A 25,221-nucleotide genomic window follows, 5' to 3' on the forward strand; every position below is an offset into this window, starting at 1 on the left:
ACAGCTACAAGATCAAAATATGGTTATATACGTGTAAATAAATTCAAATCCAAATCTTCTTTCTCGCATATTTTCTGCCCACGTACGCACACGTACGTCAATCTGCAATCTTGTCATCAGCTTGATGACAAGATTGTACCATATGATTTGTGGATGTTGTAGAAATGAAATTTCGATACAACTTTGGAGCTAGACAATTCCATCAGCTGTACAAGTAACCTAACCTTCATAAATGAACCCTGCACCACATTTCACACAACACGACGAATAATCGATTACTTGAAAATCGACATTTAGATCCATACGTAGAACTCAAAATCAATTCTTCGTCAATAAACAAAAGGAACAGAACAGTTTGTGTTTTATTTTTGTTATTTTTATTATGTAATAAGTACAGAAAAACTATAACTATTAAGTATTGAAGGTGAATATATAGGATGTGTTCAAAAAGTCAATCCTGGGTGATAATTTTATTTTGTGTATATATGTCGGGTTTGAAATAAGTGTTCGATGATGAGTATGATGCACATAGCAAACCATTTTATATCAATATAATTGGCAAACTTTCATATTTTCCATTTGAAGGACTTTTGCAGAAACAAAACAAACAAATGTTCCCCATCTCTGTAACCCTTTTCGGTTTCATGACTTGATTTCGTTTTCTTTTTGTAAAATCTTTGCCCCCTCGTCTCCGGTATTAATAAGTGTACTCTAACAAATCTGTGTATTCATTCATATAAACGTCTGTATATATATCCAAACATCTTTTTTTTAGTGAAGACATAGAAAATAATTTATCGTGCTTGGCTTCCAAATGATCAAAGTCCAGAAAAAATAGACAAAAATAAAAATATACCAAAGTGCGTGTTTTCGAAAAACAAAGGCAGCACCTAAAACAGCGACAATACACACAGATATGTTGGAGCCCAACATGATTGAGAGCGACGACAGCATGAATAATTACGGCGGCAGTCGAGCATTTACCTGGTTGGCTGATCTAAGCGGTCTATCTGTCGACTTGGTGAGTAATTAGTAGTATTTTGTAAGCACCAGTTTTTACCAATATGTATTTATTTTGTACTTCCCGTTTTTGGTGCCCTTTTGCGTTCTTTTATTTTGTGGCAATGATCTAACAGGTGTTCTTTGCCAGCCTCTGATTGGCTGGCTATTGTTAGTTATTTGTTCATTGCAAATAGCGTGAAGAGACAGCAAGAATGTTTTGATTCTGAATGACGATATAATCGGCTGATCGGTGTAAAGCCGTAAATTCACACGCAAATATTGTCTAAAAGTGTACACTGTTCTCAAATTCCAAGGTTCTCTACCCAATTGTGACCATGTAAGGACTCCATTTAGAGAAATGAAAAACGTTATTGCTAGATAAAGGCCAGTCCGGAACATTTCTTACATGCTCAAGGAATCAGCTAGTCGACGAAGGCCTTGGATGAATATCCTAGCCACCAAGTTGACGAACCAATGTCTAACTGTGAGCTACAATTTCGGATTCATGCAGCCAGCTGAATACCATTTTTCAATTTGCTTACAGTTTGCTATAACTTTAAGCTAAAGCAGATTAATTTGATTTCTAAAACTTCAAAATGAGTATGTAACAAATGGAGCTAGGCCATGTGTGAACGAAGTTTGAGCTTGTTTACACTGGATTTATGTTTATATTGAGCAACTGACCCTTCGGACAGGTAGTATTAGTGGCTTATACATTTTCATTTCGAAAAAAATGTTTTTTTTTTGGTAGCATCTATATTTTTGTCGTCCTACCAACCGTTTCGCTGTTACATGTAAATCTATTTGCTTCAGATTTTGCACAAATACTTCTTGATCGGTTGGGATTATAAATGGGCCAAATGGATCCATATTTTGATATAGTTTTCACATAAACCGACAGTGGTCTAAAATGGGTTAGAGAGAAGATATGCGATTTTCCACTTTATACATATTTGTCTTTAACATACAGCGGCTATATTTTAGTGGTGGCCACTGTACCGCTTTGGTTTGCATTTCATAAAAAGTTTTCAGCTGTTGCTATCCCTTCCTAATGGTGGCGACATTTTTGAGGTACTATGTATGCTATGTGAAAAATTCTTCCCCGGCTATAAAAATGATGTACCTTAAAATTGTGGTTAAACTTCAATCGGACAGCACTCGTTGATATGTGAGAAGATTTAATTTCCTTTTCTTTATAAAAATTTATATACATATATGTATATATGTTAATGTTTTTTTTTATTGTATAGCAAAAACGTAGACTACAAAAAATTCTAATAAAAATCTCCGAAGATACCATGTATCTACAATAAAATCCTAATCCGCGTCTTTCGACTTAAAAATGTATATGCCCGCTTTGCGAAAAAATGCTATAAATAATTGCCTTTTTCAAGGGGAGAGGTGCGCATTAGGGTTTGATTTTAAATTCATGGTTTCTTCGGAGAATATTCTAAGAATTTTAAGTAGTTTACGGTTTTGCTGTACGAGTTTTAATTTTTTTCATACATACTTATTAACCCTCCCTAATGTGCATGTATACACATAAACTGATGCAATTGTTTTCTCGTATGAGTGTTTTGTTTTCAATTGCAAATAAACAATTTCTGTAGCTGACTCATACTTTGATATTTTTAAATACTACATGTCATATCCATATGGATAGGCAGGTTTATGTCATTCCAAATTCTCCTCGGAAAATTAATCAATACCAAATTCGATTGCGGTTTTTTTTTGGTAAATACAATCATGAAATATATGCATTTGTGGAAAATGATCACAAATTCTTGTAGTTTCACAACTGTTGATGGATTCTGATTGAAGTACGAAAGCATTGTGAACAATTGATTGGGATACAAATCATTTTATAGCCAAAGGACATTGTGTCTCCGGAAGAGTTTTGAATAGTCACGAATTAATTTAGCCTTTGCTGATAATATAAGATTTAAAATTACCTATATGCAAAGATGAATTAATTCGCAACTATTCACAACTGTTTTGGAGACATATGCGGAAAGGGTCGCGTCTCGAATATCATTCTACTTTATCCTATTAAGTGCCCTTGTTTTAATGTTAATGTTTTGTTCGTTCAATTAATATTTCCTTTGGCCATCATTGTGTTGAGCGGCAGGGGTCTCCAGGTGCGTACAATGTACTCATTGCCACATTCCTTGTTACTGTCCCAAGTTTTGCCTAGCATTGTATCAGGGTCTAATTGGCAGCAGTTGCACAAATTGTTACTGTTATAACTCGGTTTCTGTTTAAAGTTCGAATGAGGATTCTCTTTTTTTGCGCTCCTTATACTGACGGCATTTGTGAGATATTAGGCCATATAAAGACTTCTCCTCAAAAAATGTGTTGTCCTGTGTTAAGCCGCTCTATGGTTTTAATCCCCACTTTTTTGGCCAAAATTATTTCGGCATATTATTTTACAAAGTTTAAGCAAGGAATTTCATCATTTTGCAATCTTCAAACGGTATGATGAGGGACATAAGACTTTCCAATGGTGTAGAAAGTTGCTTAACAACAATTAAATTCATAATTTTTTATCCTAACTCCATTTTGATTTGTCTGGGGAAATGTTTACCAAGTTTTATCGGTTTACTTACTTAGAATACCTAATTTTTCCCTGGGAGATATTTCCTAGAGGCAATTGTTTTTCAGAATAGGGCTGTTTGATTTGAAATTTGAATTAAAAATTTAATTATTGTGTTCATCTATTTTAGTCGGCTGAACGTCATTACGAGTATTCAATCATTCATCAATTCATTTACTGTCTTCTATTCTTTTTATTATTAATATTATTATTTATTTTTCATTGAAGCTGTCTTAACCGAGTAGTACGTTATTCATCCATTATTAAATTTTTATACTTAAGGAAACATTTTTTCAAATGTTAAATTTAGTAAAATAAGGTCTCAGGGCTTGGCTAATATTTCAGCAAATAAATAAATGCATCGTAATATGGTTTTAGACAAGGTATTGGTAATCTAACGGATGCTATTAGAGCCGCTTTAAATGACTATTATGTTGGGGCGCTTGTTGGTTTAGATTTAACTAAAGCTGCTATTAGAATCGGCATGTATTCTCATATGTGTGGGAAAAGTTTGAATGTATGTGTGTTTGGCTTTGGTAAACACAAAGACGAGTAAGCGAAGCACACAGAAATCAGTCTATCCGCAGCCGTGACGACGTAAAGACGCGAGTTAAAACCGAACGCCATTCCATTAGTTTACATTGATTACTGTTTTACTTTTCTATTGATATCAAACATTTTATTGTACTTTACTCTTAAACTTTAACTAAATATAAATAAAATAAAGGGATTTAAAAGAAGAAGAAAAGTGTCCACATATGTATTGTACTTTTTTTATAAACATCTATGTTCGATGAAATAAAAGCACGTTTTAATCGAAAAAGTTGCATATTTATTCCAAAATCCATTTGTAATATTAAACTTTTCGTTCGTATGACACGAGGTGTACAACTTTCAGAGTTGCTTTTTTTGAAATTTCAAATGACATATATTATCGTCTAATGGCAGCTTAGGACATTTGATAGAGTTACTTAAGACTTGTAGACAAGTTATTTTATTTTCTCCTATGCTTGCAAATTTATTTTTTCATATCTGACTGGACGTTCGTAATGTGTTTCATTTAATGGAGGGCTTTATAGTAGTGGAGTTTTCCAAGGATCCGTTTTGGGACCTCTTCTTTTTATTCCTTATATGTATGGTATTGTACTTTGCATTGGCATGAACCTATGTGACATGACTCTTTATTAAAAGTATGCGCCATCTGTCGGAAACGTATGCATTGCTACGATATGGGATCATCAACGCAACATCATGCCATGACGACTGAATAAAATGGGTTGTCCTTGGCTGCAATACCACCACAACCACGGCAAACCTGCAATGCATCTGAAAACAGTTTAGTTTAGTTTTGAAAATATTTGAGAAAATAAATCCCAAAGATATATGTTTTACTATAAGGGCCGAAACAGAGTGATCGCATTGAGATTTGTTTTTTGCACACAAAAGCAACGCTTTGACGCTTGAAAGCGTGCGTAATTCAGTGTTCCTTACGTAAGTTGTATTTTTAGTTGTCAAAGCTAAGATTTGCTTAATATTTGCGTGTTGATTTTTTTGACATTTGGTTGCAGAGTTGTATTTTTTAATCGATTTTTTATTTTAATTTGCTCATTTGTTAGTCAAATCGTTAGACCATATATGAATAAAATACTATAAAATGAACAATTCCTAAAAGTTTTCTTAAAAATAAATCAGGAACTAAATACTACTAAAAAATAGTTAATCTCTAAAATTTAACTAATATTACCAATAATAATTTATACTACATATAATAAATGTTTACATTAAAATTTTTCTTAAAAAATAAATCAGGAATTAAATACTACTCAAAAGCAGTTAATCCTTTATATAAAACAAACATTACCAATAATAATTAATAATAAAAACAATAAGAAGTTAACATTACTTTAACATTTAAAATTACATAAAATTTACATAAAATTTTACAATAATAATTTTATTTTAATGGCACGGCAAATAGCTGTTAAATATTAATTACAAATTTTGGACGACCTTCACCTCAAAAATGTCAAGCTTTACGATAGAGCAGTCAGTTGACAGATTGCAACATAAGGGTTGTCCAATCCCGAAATATAAAAGGCAACCCTCGTATAGGGGGTGGAGTAATTTTCTTTCTTGCTGCGCTACAAAGGGAATATACTCTTAAGAGCATAGTTTCAATCTAGAAGACATATCTTCGATCATTCTCATTCGATCCCATGGCAGCCGGTTGCACGCACCGGATTGACCCGATGGAATCCTCATCGGCAAGGGCTGCCGCCTCTGTATACCACACACTGCTACAACAAAGTTGAAAGTTTACCAACAACTGCAGCCTGCATAGTTATCATGGATACAATGTGCTATGTAAGGTTCGCTTAAGGAATGTAGGTGAGGGATTGGCCTTCGTGATACACCATTCCATGCAGCCCTATCGCCTGCGCCTGGCGCTAGTCATCCCAACATGTAGTGCATGAGGATAGCAGTCAGGTCCAGTATTGCCGAGATAGAGCTATACCACGTGTATATACCGCCGGTTGGTAGCTGTGACCCAGTTAATGGCCAAGCTTACAAGCCCGACATAATTGGGCTACTGTCTGGCCATAATCGTCTGGTTGTACGAAACTTACACATCACGTTTTATGACATTCTCCCCCAGGTAACGACCAGCGATCCATTGAAGGCTCTACGTTTTGAACGGTGAATGAGGATGCCCCCGTAGGATTATGGGGAGTTGTAGCAGCTCCCCAGACATTTCCATTGCGTCCCCTGATTTCTTTGGGATCGGACCACCTCGCCATTATTCTCACCATCGACAGATAACCCGAATTGATAACCTCTGAGCACCGGACGTTTATCAATCAGAAGAAGGCCGATTGGGCAGGCTTCAGAGAGTACACAAATCGCCTCTTCAGTGAACTGACAACTGTGATAGTTGCCAAGAGGAAAATCCGAGACATTAACGCAGCAGCCGCTCGTTTTATACCAGCCGGTCGAATACCCCGGCCCGGTTTCTCGGCGCAGGGAGTGTAACCTGCAGAAGAGCATTTTGGGATTCGTTGTACGGACCTACTAACCCCAGAATCAGCGAGCTGAATCGTAAAATAAATAGGGTAGTCGACGAACATAAGCGGAATTTACGTACCCGTGTTCTCCGAGCCGATGGACAGCCATTACAATTTACCGTGGGCGAAGTTACGAATGTCATCCATGGCACCAAATCATCCAAAGCGTTAGGCCCCGGCGGAATCTCTACACTCTTATAGTTCCCGATGTCTGGAAAATAGGCAGAGTGATCCCGCTACTGAAGCCTGAAAAGGACCCAGTTTGGGGGAGTCGTACAGACCGATCTACCTTCTCTCACCAGTAGCAAAGACTCTTGAGGCATTACTCCTCCCGAGCCTCATAGGAGAATTTCTATTCGCCAAGCACCAACATGGATTCCAGTCTTCGGACCTACGGCATCAACAACTGCTTTGCATGTCATCATTGCACACATTTGCCGTGACTTTAATCAGCCATGTGATAGGACGGTCTTCGTGGCACTGGACCTATCGTAGGCATTCGACATGTTCAGCCATGCCAAACTAGTTGAGGACAACGCTAACACTTCACGCCAGGCCTGAAGCGCTGGGTCGCTAATTTTCTGTGTGATCACCAGTCATTTGTGGAATTTAGAGATAAGAAGTCGAATAGTGGTAGATCAAAACAGGGAGTTCCCCAGGGCGGGGTGATAACTCCGGCAATTTTTACCTCTACCTATCCTCCATTCTAACCCCTTCAGACGGCATAGAGATCGTATCGATTGACATTTGCGATAGGTTAAACGTCTGCCTCAACGAACTTGCCTTTTCAGCCACATTGTTCACTACAAATATGCGTGAGGTAAATGCCGAGCTGACTGCGATGGTGGATGGAGAAATGATTCCGACCATCAAGTGCCCCAAAATACTTGGCGTCAGCTCTTTCACATTCTCCCTACATGCCACAGCAATTTGCGATAAAGTCAAAAGTATAAACAAGGTACTCAAGTCACTTGCGATGGGATGTCTCCCCAGTTCTCATGTGGACCACCTCCATCAGGAGACAAAGATCCTTCCAGTGCGAAGACATAACTACATGCTGTCTAAGCAATACATTTTGGGCTGTTATCTCAGAGACTATCCAAATTATCATCTTGTGGATAGGTATCCACCGCCCAGAAAATTTATCAACGCAACATGCAACACATATTTTGACATGAAAATGGCAGAAATTTTGTAAAAAACCATTCAAATTCTGACCACCCCTGCCAGAGAGTTTGTAACCATTTTTAAGAAATTATCAGCTCGTCTCAAAAGAGAAACAAATGAAAAATTGTGAAATAAAATGATCTTCGCCAAACACGAAAAAAAAACTTGAAAATAAAAATTCAGCAGAGCCCGAACGAAGCAAGGTAGTCCTACAATAAGTCTATCACCACAAAAACACACAAACTTGTGCTAGTGTCGAGCTTACATCGACATTATATTCGATATAACCCTGCAAACATTTTCTATCGTGCGAGACACTAAATCTACACTCAAGGAAGTTGAAAACAATCTCAGGGGACGTCATTTTTTACTCTAATTATTGTCTTATCATTGTATTATCATTAATAAAAATACATTTTATTTTTTTTTTTTTGCCTAATGTTTTTTTTTTACCTGTTAGAGTGAAGTTTATTTTATTTCTCTTTCTAATTAATTTCTTTTTTAAATCGAGATTAATAGTCGAAGATTTTATTTGCAATGATTCTCCCTGACTGCGATTTGAACAACCAACCTTACGATTGTGAGGCATATGCTATCCCTCTGTGCTACGGGCCTTTCTTCATTACAGAAGGCTAGGTAGACATACATTGTCTTGTGTGGGGTTTTTGAGTTAGCGCCCAAAACAACAACAAAAATCTATTTTTAAATTTGTATGTAAGTAACAGTTGATTATGAGAAACTAATTCGCGAAACATCAATGATAGAATTCCGATAGTAATGTATTTTGTTGTTTTAAATCATGAAATCTCTACAAACTATCATACAAAAGGACCTAAAAAGTTTCTATTCTGGGAGGGAGTGAGAAAGTCACTTCCAAATGTTTGGAGGGTAAGTACGACCTGTGGTGTATGGCCCCTTAAGCCTCCGCATCTAATATGGTTGACAAGTCTTCTAACAAAAGACGAAACGCGTCGCATAGTGGTTGGTGTCCTGTGTCCATTGCAAAAATATCTGATCATTAGCTTGTCTCGAAAGAGAAACAAACGAAAATTTTTGAAATAAAATGATCTTCGCCCTAACAGGAACGAAAACTTGAAAATGAAAACATTTATGTCTCTCCTGTTTGAAGTGTTTCTTTTTAGAATAAATCAAAAATATGTCAAAGCTCAATTTTTACTTTTGGCCAAAAAAGGGCTATTGGGACCTTAAGGCGCCGTTCGGACTCGACGATGAACTTAAATTGGTCAACACGCAATTCGAATATTTTATTATGGCTTTCAAAACGCCTGGGAGATTCTTATATAAATCGATATTTAAATTCTGTTCTATTATAACTTCCAACTTTTTACATCTTTGTGCAGCTCCTACGCGCATAGGATAAAATTTTGAATGTGCTCTTTTGATATGACCTCCAACATGCACGTAAGCAGATTAGATTCGGTTCAAAGAGAATAAGCGATTTAAACTGCCCCGGATAATTGACTGGCTACATATTTCATAATCTTTATCATTGTTCGATCCCAATTTGAATGGGAAAGATTGATTGAGGCCTCTTTGAATGGGATTGACTCATATGCATGAATGTATTTAGATGCCCTCTAATAATAAAATACTCTGTGCAATGGTGTCAACGACGTTCATATATTGGCTTCAATGAAGTGCGCCAATTGCCGAAAATCGGCACAAGTGTACATTACAATGACCTTGAGGGACTTTGCTGGTTGTTTTGCACGATTTCTTACATACACTCATTTGACAATAGTATGTCAGTATGTATGTATGCATGTGGGTACAGTAATATGAAATCAAAAATGGCCAAAAATCAAAAAGAAAACAAAGAAAATGACAACCGCTTGATATACGAATTGCGTTGCGATTAGTTTCGCTAGCAAGTAAGTGCATGGGTGGCCATTTGTTGGCGCAGAACACGTTTGCATGCAAAATAGTCAATTCTGATTATGATCATCATTCTCGTTTTGTGTTCAACAATCGCCAACAAATAAACAGTCATCCCATTCCAGTTCTGCAAGACGCTCAAACACCTTTTCAAAATTGTAGGGATTGTGCCATAATACTCGCTTAATTTTATTTCTTTCTGTTTCTAATTTGAATGAGCTTCAATTTCCAATTGAAAAGATTGCAACTACCAGTATATCTATTAATAGACGACGAATTTAATTTGCACAATGAACGAAAGTTTTTCCTTTTCATTTTGTTGTTGATTCATTTAAATAACATTTTTAATTTGTTTCTCTTTTCTCTTGCATAGTTTATAGAATAGATTTAAATAACCAGTTAATTGGGCAAAGTTTTAAATGCAGAAAAAATAAACTTTGTTGCATCATACTAAACTTGATGGCTTCATTGCATGTGGGCTATACTTGAATCCGATATAATATTATAATTTCCGTACAATAACCCCTTTTCCGCTCAAAATTTCGATACAATGCAGGCGTTTAAAAACCCGTATGGTTTGGTGTAAAAGTTTCTATATGGGTACTCATTTTTTAACAATTTATTTTTATTCATCATATAAGTTAGGTTTAAATTTTTTGAGACTTTTTTTATAAAACTGAAGGAAAATTAGAAACATTAAGAAAACGAATGACTATAATGTATTATCGCAATAGCACAGAGAGTGAATACAAAACCTGGATTTACCATAAAAGGACACATGACATTTGTGTAATAGTCCTTGCTTCTTGCTCCCGATACTACTACATTAAATATAAAAATCTTAATCTGAGGTTTGAACTTAAAGCTAATATAAAACCACAAAAACTAGTGAAATAAAGAACAGAAAACAATATGTTAAGATGTAGCTACCGCCGGTGAGTGCCACATTTAAATGTGGAGCTAGCGATCCCTGTCAAGGTCCATAGGTGAGTAAGTTTATACCGATCCATAGGACCGATCGCCGCGGGAACGTTATGGCCATTGGTTATTTAAAGGCGCTAAAGACTCACCTTGTGTTATCGAGCATCATAGGTATTTAGTATTTAAGCAAGCGCCGGTGCCGCCCGGCCCGTATGGTGCTCATAGTCTCCAGTTCCGGATGTTGTTATTATAGGCCTATAATTATATAATATTGAAAATTTGTAGCAAAGATGTTATTATTATTATTTTGGAAAAATCGATTCAGATTTAGATATAGCTCCTATATATATCTTTTATCCGATATGAACTATTATGGCTATATTAGAAGTTGTTCTCTTTGACGACTCAATACGTGTGCAAAATTTTATCAAAATCGCTTCAAATTTAAATAGAGCTCCCACTCTTTCCTACAATATGCCCTTTTTGGACATTAAATAAGATAAAGTAATTTAAATATGTGCAGGTATCTGCAGGCAAATTTTACACCACGTAAAATTAGTCACTCACACAAACAATAAACAGTAAAAACATGGGAAACATTTTTTCAATTTTCACAATCACTGCATTTTTAAAATACTGAACTCTACGATTAGAATCTATAAAAAAAGATTCAAATTGGAATTCCTTAAAAGAATATATTGGGTTGCCCAAAAAGTAATTGCGGATTTTTCATATAGTCGGCGTTGACAAATTTTTTCACAGCTTGTGACTCTGTAATTGCATTCTTTCTTCTGTCAGTTATCAGCTGTTACTTTTAGCTTGCTTTAGAAAAAAGTGTAAAAAAGTATATTCGATTAAAGTTCATTCTAAGTTTTATTAAAAATGCATTTACTTTCTTTTAAAAAATCCGCAATTACTTTTTGGGCAACCCAATATAATCAACGAAATAATTGAAATTTTAACTCTGTTTACCGGTTGTTTAAATTTTGTAAACATTAGCAGCTATTTGCTCGTAGATAAATTATGTATGGATAAAGAATTTGAACTTCGCACATAGACTGGTTGGTGGCGCTTCTGAATGTAGATAAATGAGTACTATCTAAGAACTAGCCACAAGCAGAATTCTGCTCTCAATGGCATGCAGTTTGCTTCGTTTGCATTTTCTAAATATGCATTATTTCCTTTACCCATGATTCAAATTATTTTTCTATTTATAATTTATCTATGAAATGTATTGACAACAGATGAATGAATGGATACGGAATGAACACATAATAATAAATATATATTAAGTTTTGGTAGGATTTTTGAAAATTTTAGTAAGATGTAATTATCATTCGTCGCAACACAGATATCTTTGGGATTCTTATAAATTTTGTCAAAATACTCGTGTTTAGCTCTCCATTGATGCCATCTTAAAAAATTTGCACCACTTAGAAAGAAAAAAAAAATTGGGGTGCCAAAAATTTATTCAAACCACGTGACGTGTATCGGGTTGCAATTGTATATCTAATCTTGTTAGGCCTTGCCTGCCATAGCTCCAATATTTATTATTTTGTTAAAAAGAAAAACGCTGTCATATACTTTATTATGTTCTTTATCAATTTTTATCAGATAAATGTTCGATATTAATGAGTGAAGGAATGAAACTCACAAACTCACAGTCTTCGACAGCAAAAATGTCGACCTCTAATAAAAACAAAAATTATATACAGCAGTAAAGCAAAGAAATTCGAACATACAGAAAAAATACCTTTTTTAACTCTTTTAAAATATTGTTTATTGCTGGATGTCTTTTAAACAACTTTGATTTCCATCCCACGAATGCATGCTTCGGTTTAATATTTTTCATGTCATTGAGATTCTATTGCAGGATATTTTCCGGCTTTAGACCATTGTTTAATGTTTCTATTTAAAGAATAGTATAGCAAAAAAAAAACACATTTGAAAGGTTTCTTTTATCGCGATTTCATTTTCAATCAAGAAAAATCATCAGAAGGAGGTGTCATGTGGATCATGGTGCTTTGCAAGCATTCCAGCTTAAGTAAGTTGTAAAGCACATGTCCATAAAAATAACAAGAAAGCTAAAACCAAACCATTCACTAAGCAGTGCATTGTAAAAAGCCGAGATGATTAGAACTCTGTTGCTGTGGTATCACAATGGACGAAAACGTCTAAGTGAGTCTGATAGCAGACTGCCACTTAAGCTAAACCTAACCTAGAACTCTGTTTATAATTTAACAATACACAAGGTCATACAATCAAAAATAGGGTTTATGTCAGAGTACACAAAAACCAACTTCAAAAATTCTAAATCCACAATTATGAACACATATTTTGTGAATAGAATGGAAAGATGTGAAAGCAGCATCACTAAAAATCTATCTGGAGAAATTTAGAAATGGTGCTGTGCAATCACTATTGGACGTAGCAATTCGAGATAAATTGCAATGAAAAAAAATCTGTTTTTTAACTTATCATCTTAACCTAAAAAATTACACATTTGAAGTCGCTTCTATTGTAGTTATATGGCTACTTTGCGTCCTTAACAACGGTTCGCTGTTGTCTTGTCCCAAGGTCAAATACCCAACTTTTAACGATATTTTGGGCTTCATTTTAGATTTTTGTCCATAACCACAAGACGCAAAGTTATTAACCTACCAGTCAAATTTAAATAAGCGCACTGTGAAAATATTCAAACTAGGGGGCAATAAAATTCAAGTAATTTCTAGATAATCTAAATCCGATAGCAGATTAAAAAAAAAATATTATATTTATTTTATATGGTCAAATGTTATATATGGACAGATCCCAGAAACAGTTTACCAACCATCAAATTTTCAAATAAATCCAAATGAATTTTTTGGTTAACAAAATGTTAGAGTAGACAACTTTAACAACAATTTTAATATTATAGACGAAGCTAGTGGGGTGCTAGGGGGCGCTAACATTTTGTTTGAATTTCATTATAACCCAAAACTGCCATTTAATATGTGGAGCCCTCATAGGTCTTAATATTGATCCGATTTGGCTAGAGTTTGGTAAACGAGTTGCATTTACATTTTCCAATACACGTATTTAATACGACCAGAAAAAGTCCACATATAAGTATATACTCTAATTTTGCCTTTTAGCCCATAAATGTCCCAATTTTTACTTAATTTGGCTGATGCCTTCCACTACCTATCAAAGGACTGCGCAAAACCATTCATTTCTGCTTTCAAAATACACTAACAATCATAGAGTATTCCAAGAACTCAACTCTTCGTTTAAAAATACAAAATTGTATGAGACAATTGATTATTATTATTATGATTATTTGGGCTCACATGCTTTAAATGATTCGTTTTTGTGGCAAACGAATTGTTTTCACAGGTTTTTTTAATAAGATCGCTACAAACGTTTTTTTAATAAAACAAAAACGGTTGTGGATAACAATGAAATTTTTTATTTCTATGAAAGTAACTTCGATGCCATTATGTATGGAACTCGATTTATTTTGCATGGCCACGCGGGCACGCTTGCAGAAGTCCAGATGCTGAACCGATAATTCTGCAATTTTGCGTTCGATATTCGTACGAAGTTCATCAATCATCGACGGCTTGTTGGCATAGACCATGGACTTGACGACGTCGCAAGACCGAGACGGCCAATCAACTGGACCATTTCGTGAGATAACACGTTCTCCAAACTTGGTTTCCAATATTGATAGTGACATTCGCTGCGTGGCTTGTAGCGCCGTCCTCTAAGTCCATATCTTCCAATTGGGGCCAAAAATATTCTGTTATCATTGAACGGTAGCCATCCCATTCACAGTAACGTGCCGGTCTTCATCACCACGAATGAAGTACGACCCAATGACGCCGCCGGCCCATAAACCGCACCAAACCGTAATTTTTTCGGGATGCAATGATGACTCTAGGAGTACCTACGACCAATAACGCACATTTTGTTTATTGACGAAGCCATAAATCGCTGAAGATAATTTTCAAAGTTGAGGCCACTGACTCCGAATTTCGGTAATAAATTTTAATAATATCGACTCGTTGTTGGCCCGTATATCTTTCCATCATAAAATGGCAAACCTTACTGAAGAAAAATGTCAAAAGATCGGCAAAAATATGGCGTCATTTGCTGTCCCTATCAGTTACCTGAGTAGCATCCCTGTTGAAAAGCCCATTATGAGATGTCACTGCATCTCCAAACTTTGTTGAGATTAAGAAATGCACTTCTAGCCTTGTTGAGATAGAAAAAGTTGTCAACATCTTCAATGATGTGGCCATTTATAGTGAACGGTGTAAGAATTTTTGTTTTAAACATTGTCACAACTCTATTCGGCTTTTCAAGCGAACAAAAGTCAAACTCCATGTGTGAAAAATTAAAATGCCTTTTTTTGGGCTAATGATTCTAAAGTAGCAATTAGGCAAAATTAATCCTAGTGTAATATGATGCTAGGATTGTGTTGGTGTATAAATATGTTAAAGTAAATTATGATATTTTCTTTCTTTTCTTTTTCGCAATTAAAAAGATCGTCGGCGATAGGATGCACCCCTGCTTCATTCCGTTATCGTTCCCGAAAGGATGACTCCCTTTTTCATTGAAATGGACTGAAACTTCAGCTTTCCTATACAGCTCTCTAATTAGCGTTACGATCTTTTTTTGGGATGACCTTTATTAATAGCGTGCTCACATGGAGCACATGGAGCTTCTCGAAACTGTGTCAAAGGCACGCTCGAAGTCGACGAACAAAAGGTATAGGTGTGTGTTAAATTCTGCAGACTGTTCAATGATTTATACGCAAAGAGTTGATATGGTCGGCAAAACAACGTCCCGGCCGAAAGCCGGAAATATTGTTGGGGATCCCAAATCTTCGTTTGTGATCCGATTTCCAAATTTTTTGCTGGATAATATTTAAAAATCCATAAAAAAAAGTCCGCTTGAGGTCTACAATATCTCGTATTGTTTCGAATATATTCGACTTAAAATTTTTTTTGCAATTTTGGCACAGACCTGCTTTATATTTTGCAAATTAGGAAGACAAAAAGTGGCCACATCTCTTTATTCAGTTGAAAGTTATAAAGTTTTGATGTCAAAAAATGAGAAAAAAAAGTATAGTTTTTGCATTTTTTTGGTCAAAGAAAGTACTTTCATTGATTAGTCTTTATTGAAAAACTTACTTAAGTACCTTAATTTTTTCTCTTCTTTTGTTAAGATGACATATTGTTTGATAAGTACCTTAATTTTTTCTTTTCTTTTGTTAAGATGACATATTGTTTGATGCGTTTTAAGTGACATTTGAACAACCTCTTTTCGAATTACATGTGTATGAAAGAGAAACCAATATAATCTTGATCAATAGACAATTTATACTATTAAAAAACAATTTACATTGAAATTTTTATGATCCGGATTTAGGTAAACCCAAAAACAAATTCAGACCGTTTACACTGCGTTGTTGGGATTCAGTTAGTGACCATCAGCTGATTTTTGTTTATGTATACATGCGTGCTCATTTTTTTGTTTTTGAAATGAAAAACTTAAATTGGAAATAATGTGCTGTACTCGGCTGGACAGCAAAAAGATTATACTACAAAGAATGCATATGTTTGCCCAATTATTTGCCCAGTATCTCCTTATAGGCCCACAAAGGATAATAAATTCAAATTGATATGCTATTGGAGCTAAAGGTAGCTATTATCATTTTGGCAACACTGGTTTAAACAGCTCACGCACGTTTCGTGTTTTGTTTCACTGTCAAACACCTTCAGTTTGGTCTATAATTTAACTGTTAATGGACCCTTTCAGACCATATTTGGCACATATGTTGAAGGTCAAAGGAGAAGTCGTTGTGGAAAATTTCAGCCCAATCACAAAAGAAGTGTGCCCGCAAGGTGCTCAAGAAATACAATCGGGAGATCAATTTATATGGGAGCTAAATCAGGTTTAAGACTGCTTTGAGCCATACTTGACACATATGTTAGAGATCATAGGAGAAGGCAGTGTGCAAGATTTCAGACAAATTAGAGAAGAATTGTGCCCTCTAGTAGCTTGTGAATATAATCGGAGATGGGTTTATATGGGAGCTGTATCAAGACATGGATCGTATGGCCCATTTACAATCCTAACCGACATACTCCTTTAGGAAATATTTGTGCTAAATTTCAAGCCCCTAGCATTAATCCCTCGAAAGTTAACGTGCTTTTGATAGATAGACAGACAGACATAGCTAAATAGACTTAGAATGTCAATACGATAAGGAATATATACTTTGTTGGACCTCAGATCATTATTTCGATAAGTTACAAACGGGATGACAATGTTGGTATACCCCTATACTATGGTGGAGGGTATAAAAATAAAAATTCCAAGGCCAATGTCTAGAATACTATAAGAGATATCCCCATACATAAGTTATTGAAAATAAATATATTATAATCAAATTTACGTATTCACCCATAAATCGCATTTGTTTTCTTTTTAAATTTATTTTTATTATTATTGTTATAGATTTATACACAATATACACAAAAATAAACGCATGGTTATTATCATACCATGCTACAATGTAATCGTCATTATTCGAAGAGTACAAAAATTTAAAATACAAAAGGTAAAATTTATACTTGAAAACCCACAATAGTTGTCTTTTGCATTTTCAATTTTTGTGAAGATCGTTGTTTGGAGACGGGTTTAGTAGATAACGCCCGTGTCTTTCTTATCTCCGAATCCCATCACAATGTACTGATGGTCGGTTAATATGCCTTGGCTAAGTACTGAGGAAGTTTCCTATGACTACAACACAAATGAGCAAAAAAAACGAGGAGATGTGTGAGGGAAGATTTTTGGTTAGCACAACGTTGCATAAATATGCTTACACCGTTAGTTGTTCTTCAAGCGTAGAGTACATTATCGTTTGCCCATTTGCCGCACGTAGCAAACCGAACGGAAAATACACAACTCCCGCAAAGGTGTAATTGATATTTTTTTGGTTTCGCCGCATGTAATACCTCAACATGTGAGTTATCTAGGCCAACCGTCGGACAGTCAACTATTGAATGGAAAAAAAAACAGAATTGCTGATAAATGATGCCCATAAGAAATGATAAATGGCAACTTAACTGTTAGACAGTAGCCCAGATAAAATATCTATGAAATGAAATGGTGCTGTTGTAGTTGACGACCTTCGCCCTGATGCCATGAGCGCACCGTATAGTCCAGTCCACCGGTTCATTGACGGGAACCGTGCGGACTTATGTCGATGCAAGAGGTGCCATCTGTGTGACCTTGGCATTGACGCACCACCAAGTCCCATACCGATATTTTGCCATTGCAAATCGACAAGCATGCCATACGAAAAGCATACTGTCGATGAGTTGAACTCTGCATTTATCCGCGACGTGGGGCTGGTCAAATCCCACATTGACAGATTTGACGCTTTTCCAATTACAATAAGTGTGTCCGTCAGGCAGTAGTTTAACCGAAAAAATGTAATTGAAATATCGAAAACTGTAAAGCAACCCTTGCCTCCAGTATCCAGCTTTGTGGTATTCTAAATGGTCACTGCACACACAACTTCACCAAGCCACAAAATATTTATTTTTCGTGCTTGGCTTAGTATGCTCACGCCAACAGGGGGTCAGGAGGGAAGGGAATAGGCTGTAAGCACCTTCACCGTTCATATGAAAGGAATAAGCACCAAAAACAAATTATCATTAGCAAGAGGCTCTAAACAGATAATTTCTTACGGGTATCCACCGCCAAGCGCATTCGGATGTGGATGGTAAGGTAGAGGCTGTGGCCTTCCTTATGTAAGATCAGAGGGTGGTCTCTGGTCAGGATCAGCGAGAATCTGATATGAAGATGCTGGATAGCCAGATGGGGGAGGGCATCTTTGTGGAGTAATTTGTTTGTGATTTGTGAGTATATATATTTTGGTCAGGATCAGCGAGAATCTGATATAAAGATGCTGGATAGCCAGCTGGGGAGGGCATCTTTGTGGAATAATTTGTTTGGGATTTGTAGGTATATATATTTTTTTAATTTAAACAATTTTTGTGCACCTTTTGTCTTAAGACTGGGTGTTGATCGTGACGAACAAGAGCCAGAACGTGGCTTAACGCCGCTTACACCGGGTTTATTCAATCGCTTCCCATTCAAGCTTTCCCTGTTCCCTTTCCCTTCCATGGGCACGTGTTCGCCATTTGGAAAAGGTGAATGTGATTCCCACCAAAACAAAACACAAACTTACATTAGTCTAGTAAATATTTTCCAAAAAAATCTAACTAATTATTACAAATACTACTTACCTTTTATTAAAATAAATTCCACTTACCATTTAAATCATCAGCTGGACAAATTTATTTTTATCGATTATTTTAGACGCGAAATCGGGTTTATTTGGGATTTAAAAAAAACCTGCAAAAACCTTAAATCTTGAAAAGGCCATAAATCCGGATTTATTGGCCAATGTTAAACACCGTTTACACTGCTCTTTAATTTCGGAATTAATGGCTCGACCATCTTTTTTTCCTTTATAAAACCAGCTGACGAGAGCTTTAAATCCGGATTTAATGAGTAAACGGGGTTCTAACGTACTTTAATGCCTGTAAATCTTTGAAAACATATTAGATTCTGTCAAAGATAAATGTGAATAGAATGAGTAGGCCTTATAATAGTAGCGATAGTAACCATCACGTTTTACTATAGCCTTTAATTACCGGCATCTTTTTCTTAATTTGAGGGATTGTTTTCGAATACATCGTTCTTCCTTCAGACGAAAATAGTGAAAATTGTTTTGTTTTTATGTAAAAAACAGTAAAGGCTCTATTACACGGCATGTAGTTGTCTTATGACATGTCAAATTTACCACATGTTTAGTTGTCCATATCGTGTGATACCCACGAAACTAACATACGAAAATCATTTTTCAAAATCACATTTTCGATTAGAGCATGCTCTATTTGTCGTCAGTCGAATGAAAGTAACCCCAAATTAAGTTCTTTTCACAAATTTATGATTTAACCAGCTTTCTCACGACTTTATCAATTTTTACGCATAAGAAATTCACCTTATGCTAAAATTTTTAGGTTATGTCATATGAAAATAATATACAGGTGTGATAGCAAAATTGATGAATCGTATGTAAATTGACAAATTGGACAAACATTTTCGAATGCATGTGAATACAAAAAGTGGCATGTCATAAGACATCTACATGCCGTGTAATAGCACCTTAAACTCTAGAACGGTCATATATACAATTTTTCTACAAAAAATGGCATTATAAGACGAGAAAAAATTTCATTCGTTGGCTAATTCGAGATAGAATTTACCTAAGACGGTTCTATTTTTGGGTATTGTTCTAACCATTTGGTGTTAATGGATTAAATGTTTTACATATTGAGTCCATTTTTCTAATATTTTATAAGGACCTTGATGGTCAAAATTAAAGCTGATTTCTGTGGGATTACAGCAGTGCACTGCTAAGGGGCTGTATCATAATTTTCGCAGAAATCAAACATTGATCCTTGTTGCGAATAAAATGGACACACAATTGACATTTAACGTCCAATCTTTGCGTGGTGATCACCTGCGTTTGATACCCTATATGTGGGTACACTTTTTTTTTAGAACTATAGAAAAGGTGAAAAAAAACACATTAAATTCAGAAAAATGCAAGAAATTCTTATTTGAATCGATAGGACGGTGCATATATTGGGTTGCCTAAAGAGTAATTGCGGATTTTTTAAAAGAAAGTAAATGCATTTTTAATAAAACTTAGAATGAACTTTAATCAAATATATAATTGCCATTTTGGTCGATAACCTTTTGCCATCTTCCTGGCAAATTTAGTATTCCACGCTCATAGAACTTCTGGCCTTTATCTGCAAAAAACTGAACCAAGTGCGATTTTATAGCCTCATCATTGCCGAAAGTTTTACCATTTAAGGAGTTCTGCAAAGATCGAAATAAATGGTAGTCTGATGGTGCAAGGTCAGGGCTATATGGTGGATGCATCAAAAGTTCCCAGCCATGCTCACTCAGTTTTTGGCGAGTGACCAAAGATGTGTGCGGTCTAGCATTGTCCTGGTGGAATATGACACCTTTACGATTGACCAATTCTGGTCGCTTCTCCTTGATGGCTGTATTCAATTTGTCCAATTGTTGACAGTAAACATCCGAATTAATCGTTTGGTTCCTTGGAAGCATCCCAAAATATACCACACCCTTCCAATCCCACCAAACAGACAGCATAACCTTCTTCAAACCACTTCAAAACCACCTTTGAAGTGGTTTGAGCTGGTTCACCATGCTTGGACCATGATCGTTTTCGACTAACGTTGTTGTAAACAATCCATTTTTCATCTCCGGTTATGATTCGTTTTAAAAACGGATCGAATTCATTTCGTTTAAGGTGCATATCACAAGCGTTGATTCGGTTTGTTAAATGAATTTCTTTCAATACATGTAGTACCCATATTAAAATTGACGCCAAACAAACAAATGTAAACAAAATTTCGCGCACTTTTTTTCTAAAGCAAGCTAAAAGAAACAGCTGATAACTGACAGAAGAAAGAATGCAATTACAGAGTCACAAGACTCTGAAAAAATTTGTCAACGCCGACCATATTACTACAATACTATATTACCGACAATTACTTTTTGGGCAACCCAATAATTTAATGTTTGAACATTATTTCATGCAAATGTTGACCGTGACTACACCTCAAATGGTCCATGCATTTGGTCCAATTTTGGCATACTCTTTCCAGCATTTCGGCAGGTATCTCACGAATAAATGCTTCAATGTTGTCTTCCAATGCGTCAATTGGAGCGGGCTTGTCTCTATAGACATGAACTTTAACATAGCCCCACAAAAAATAGTCTAAAGGCGTTAAGTCGCACGATCTAGGCGGCCAACTGATCGCCTCTCAATAAGTCCATTGTTACTCGTGCAGTATGGCAGGTGGCACCGTCTTGTTGAAACCACATGTCATGCAAGTCAAGCTCTTGCATTTTGGCAAAAAACGTTGCATATCATCTCACTGTAGCGCTCATCATTCACAGTTACGTTACGATTCGCATCATCTTTGAAGAATTACTGTCCAATGATGCGACCAGCCCATAAACCGCACCTTACTGTTACGTTTTCTGGATGCATTGGTAGCTCTTGCAATGCTTCTGGCTGATCTTCACTCCAAAATCGACAATTCTGTTCATTTACGGTACGTAATTGAGCCAAAATGAGCTTTGTCGCTGAACACAATGAAGCACGCGATGAACTTTCTTAACAGAGCACGCATTTCGATAATAAAATGCAATAATTTGCAAGCGATGTTCGTTTGAGGTTGTATTCATGGTTGAATTATAGACTAAATTGAAGATGTTGAAGATGATTATAGACTAAATTGAAGATGTTTGACAGTGAAACAAAACAGGAAACGTGTGTGAGCTGTTGAACCAGTGTTGAAAAAAAGATAATAGCTAAAAAGCCTCATTTTATATTCTTGTGAACGTACACATTCATATGTAATAATGTGTGTGTACTTGCCCATCACTGCCATATGCGCATAATTAAAGTTGTTTAAGGAGTAAAGCACTGATAAGTTTTCTATTATCTGCTGGTGACTAAGACACAAACTCATGACACATTGAATTTTGGTCGTCTTTGTTGACCTACAATAGGTTTGTACGCGGAAAATCGAAGGACGAGTAAATCAGGAATTTCTCTGTACCACTTTATTTCAGTTCAGTGATTTCAGTGATCGAAGCATAAAGTGCGATAAAGGATTTTGTTTTTTCTTATATGTATGTATGCAGAAATAGCAAAACTGTTCGAGCAGTTTGCTTAAAAAACAAGTGCTTGTTTTTTACAAGGCCATTAATTTTGTTGGGAATTTCTTTGTACTCAATATTGTATGTGTATGCACATACTTATATATTGTAGGTAGACATATAGTGTGTGTCATGAAATCATGCGAGCCTTATCAAAATAATGTTATCAATTATTTCTGTTGGCAGTTGACCCGTTAATATAATAGTGATGAAATTCTGAACGCCATGCGGTAAAAATCGCAGACAAAATCGCAACGTCAATTACATTGTCTTTTCGAAAAAAAACTTGTGGCAGAGCAATGATATAGTTTTTAACCGACTGTCCAAGATCGACTGGGGCAAATTTTGAAGATGTTTGTTTCAACCATGCAATCAAGTTGCTCTAAAAATTGGGTGTGTTTTATTTCAATATAATAAAGTACAAATCAAATGTTATCGGCTGCTATTACATGATAGGGATGTTTTATTTACCCATTAAGGCGTTTTCTCGCTTCGTTTGTATGGAGAAAAACTCCATCTCCCATTAGCTAAGCGGCTAAGATCGCCGTTTATTAAAACATTCAATTGAATGACAAAACTAAAAGAGGAAGAACGCGACATATTTATTCGATGATTAAACGTTCTGACATGACAAAACTGCTTAGGATTTTAAAAAAATCACATTTATGCACTCCGAGAAACATTTATTTAAAAATGACTTAATTTGTTTGTTTTGTTGATATTTGATTATTTCGGATGTGTGTCAAAAATGGCAACGTTAAAGTACAAAGCATTTAGCGGGAAGAGCGTTTTATTTATCCATAAGCTAGCGAATCCGCTAGACTGTTAAAAAACAACCCCTATCCAGTACAACTTTGTACTAGAATTGTAACCAGTATATATGACTTGCACTGGATAGAACTAAAATATAACAAGTCAACGCTAATAACGGTATCGTAATCGTTCCCCAGCGTTAAGTTCTATGCACCGTAGAAAGAAGTAGGAAAAGGGTCGTTACCACACCATAATAAGAAGTCGTTCAACAATAATATAGGTAAGCCCAAGTAAAGATTAGATACTTATGGTTTTCTCTCTTACGATATATTAAAAGAGAGAATTGAAATTCGTTTAGAAATATATTGAGTAGGATATGGGCCACTTCGATAGCCAGCAAAATAATTTGGAATTTATTTTAAAAGAACAGCATTATATGTACTTCCAAAATGACAAAGTTTGTTCTATTCCTACATCTTGGAAAGTAATTTATGGCGTTGAGTATGTTAAGTTTAAGCGCTTCCGTGGAATATACATACATTTTTGGCTATTTGTCACACTCTTGCAGTATTTCTGGTCGGTTTTCCTCTTATAGTTTCTACGGTCAATTTTTTTCTTTGCCAATTTTCCATTGCTTTGATCGTACTGGCATCCCAGGTCTATTTTAAATTTCATTTTATAAACATATTAAAAAAAATTTATTTACCACACCACACAAAAAAACGGATATAAAATTAAAACAAGTAAAAGAGGGTTAAGTTCGGCCCAACCGAATCTTACATACCATCAACAATGGATCGCATTCGTCATATTCTATGCCCGGTATCTCTTTAAACTAAATATAATAAACAGGAATTGCTGTTGGTTATAAACCGATTCAAACTATATTTGTGGCACGTATGTTAAAGGTCAGAGCAGAAATCATTGTGCAAAATTCCAGCCAAGTCGGAATTGCGCCCTCTAGAGGCTCAAGAAGTAAGCGTGGAGAGTATAAAATTTTTTCTTTTTTTTTTTCGGGACAGCCCTATGTTAAAATCACAACATTTGGTGCAGTTTTGGGGTACACCCAGATCAAAAAAACTAATTTTTTCACTTTTGGAAGCAAACAATTCGATGGGTATTTTTACCGGGTGCACGAATTATGTTTTTACTCAATAAAATCTTAATAACAATTTTTTTATTCGTAGATTTTGCCAATGTAAATGTATTAGACCAAAATTCGAATTTTTTATTTCTGTGACACGGTGGCCTCTCCTGACTATATTCATATATGGTCGGTTTTAACTTATGGATTTATACACTTTTCACTAAATTCTTAGTAAGGAGAGGAGGGAGACTCAAATGTCGTACAATGGTAGGCTGTATTTATTTCGATGAAATGGCGAAAGTACTTCTATGAAATGAATACAACACTAACCAAGTTCGACACATTGCTGTCTCAATGCATAGGATGGATTTTTTGTCCATACACCTACAATTGCTTCCGGGAAATACACACAGTTTTTCGCATCGCTTGGATGTTTTGTTAATGGCTTTGAATGCTAAGACGAGAACAACCGTTAATTGCTGCCTGAGCGTTCGGGGTTCAAATAGCGGCCTGGCTCTATTGAATTTTTTATTTGAATCGTTTTTCCAATGATGTGTTTCCCTGTCGAGATGAGCTTAATGATCGAAAATGTCTATACAATAGAAAAATGAAAGCCATATTGGATACACTTTTTTACTTATACTTATTATTGACTTTGTACTTATATTTTCTTGGTATAGGAAACCGAGTCCCAACCGCGTGCCGCAGTGCGCGGCTATAAAAATGGGGCCTTACCATTAAACTTAAACTTGATTCGGATAGCACTCATTGATATGTGAGAAATTTGTCCCTGTTCCTTAGTGGAATGCCTATGGGCAAATTTGGATTTGCAAGATATTAAAAGGTTGACTTGCCCGACTTTTGTCTTTGCTTATTACTTGGTTGTTTTGTATCTGGAAATATTG

At 35.6% G+C, this 25,221-nt stretch overlaps 1 protein-coding gene and 1 pseudogene across 2 annotated transcripts in view; one reads left to right on the forward strand and one right to left on the reverse strand.

Moving 5' to 3' along the window:
- The first annotated feature begins 316 nt into the window (after nt 1-316).
- LOC106086148 (lysophospholipid acyltransferase 6) overlaps nt 317-25,221 on the forward strand; it is a 36,396-nt gene continuing 11,491 nt past the window's right edge. Inside the window, exons 1-2 of one of the 2 annotated variants that reach the window (XM_013250693.2) lie at nt 317-424; nt 776-1,021. In XM_013250693.2, coding sequence (XP_013106147.2) covers nt 917-1,021 — 105 coding nt within the window. In that variant the 5' untranslated portion in view covers nt 317-424; nt 776-916. The remainder of the gene's footprint in view (nt 425-775; nt 1,022-25,221) is intronic. The other variant, XM_013250694.2, reaches the window with a different exon arrangement.
- On the reverse strand, nt 17,332-23,904 carry LOC131997651 (protein groucho-like; annotated as a pseudogene).

Source organism: Stomoxys calcitrans, chromosome 5 (genome assembly GCF_963082655.1).
Source record: "Stomoxys calcitrans chromosome 5, idStoCalc2.1, whole genome shotgun sequence".
Taxonomy (NCBI): domain Eukaryota; kingdom Metazoa; phylum Arthropoda; class Insecta; order Diptera; family Muscidae; genus Stomoxys; species Stomoxys calcitrans.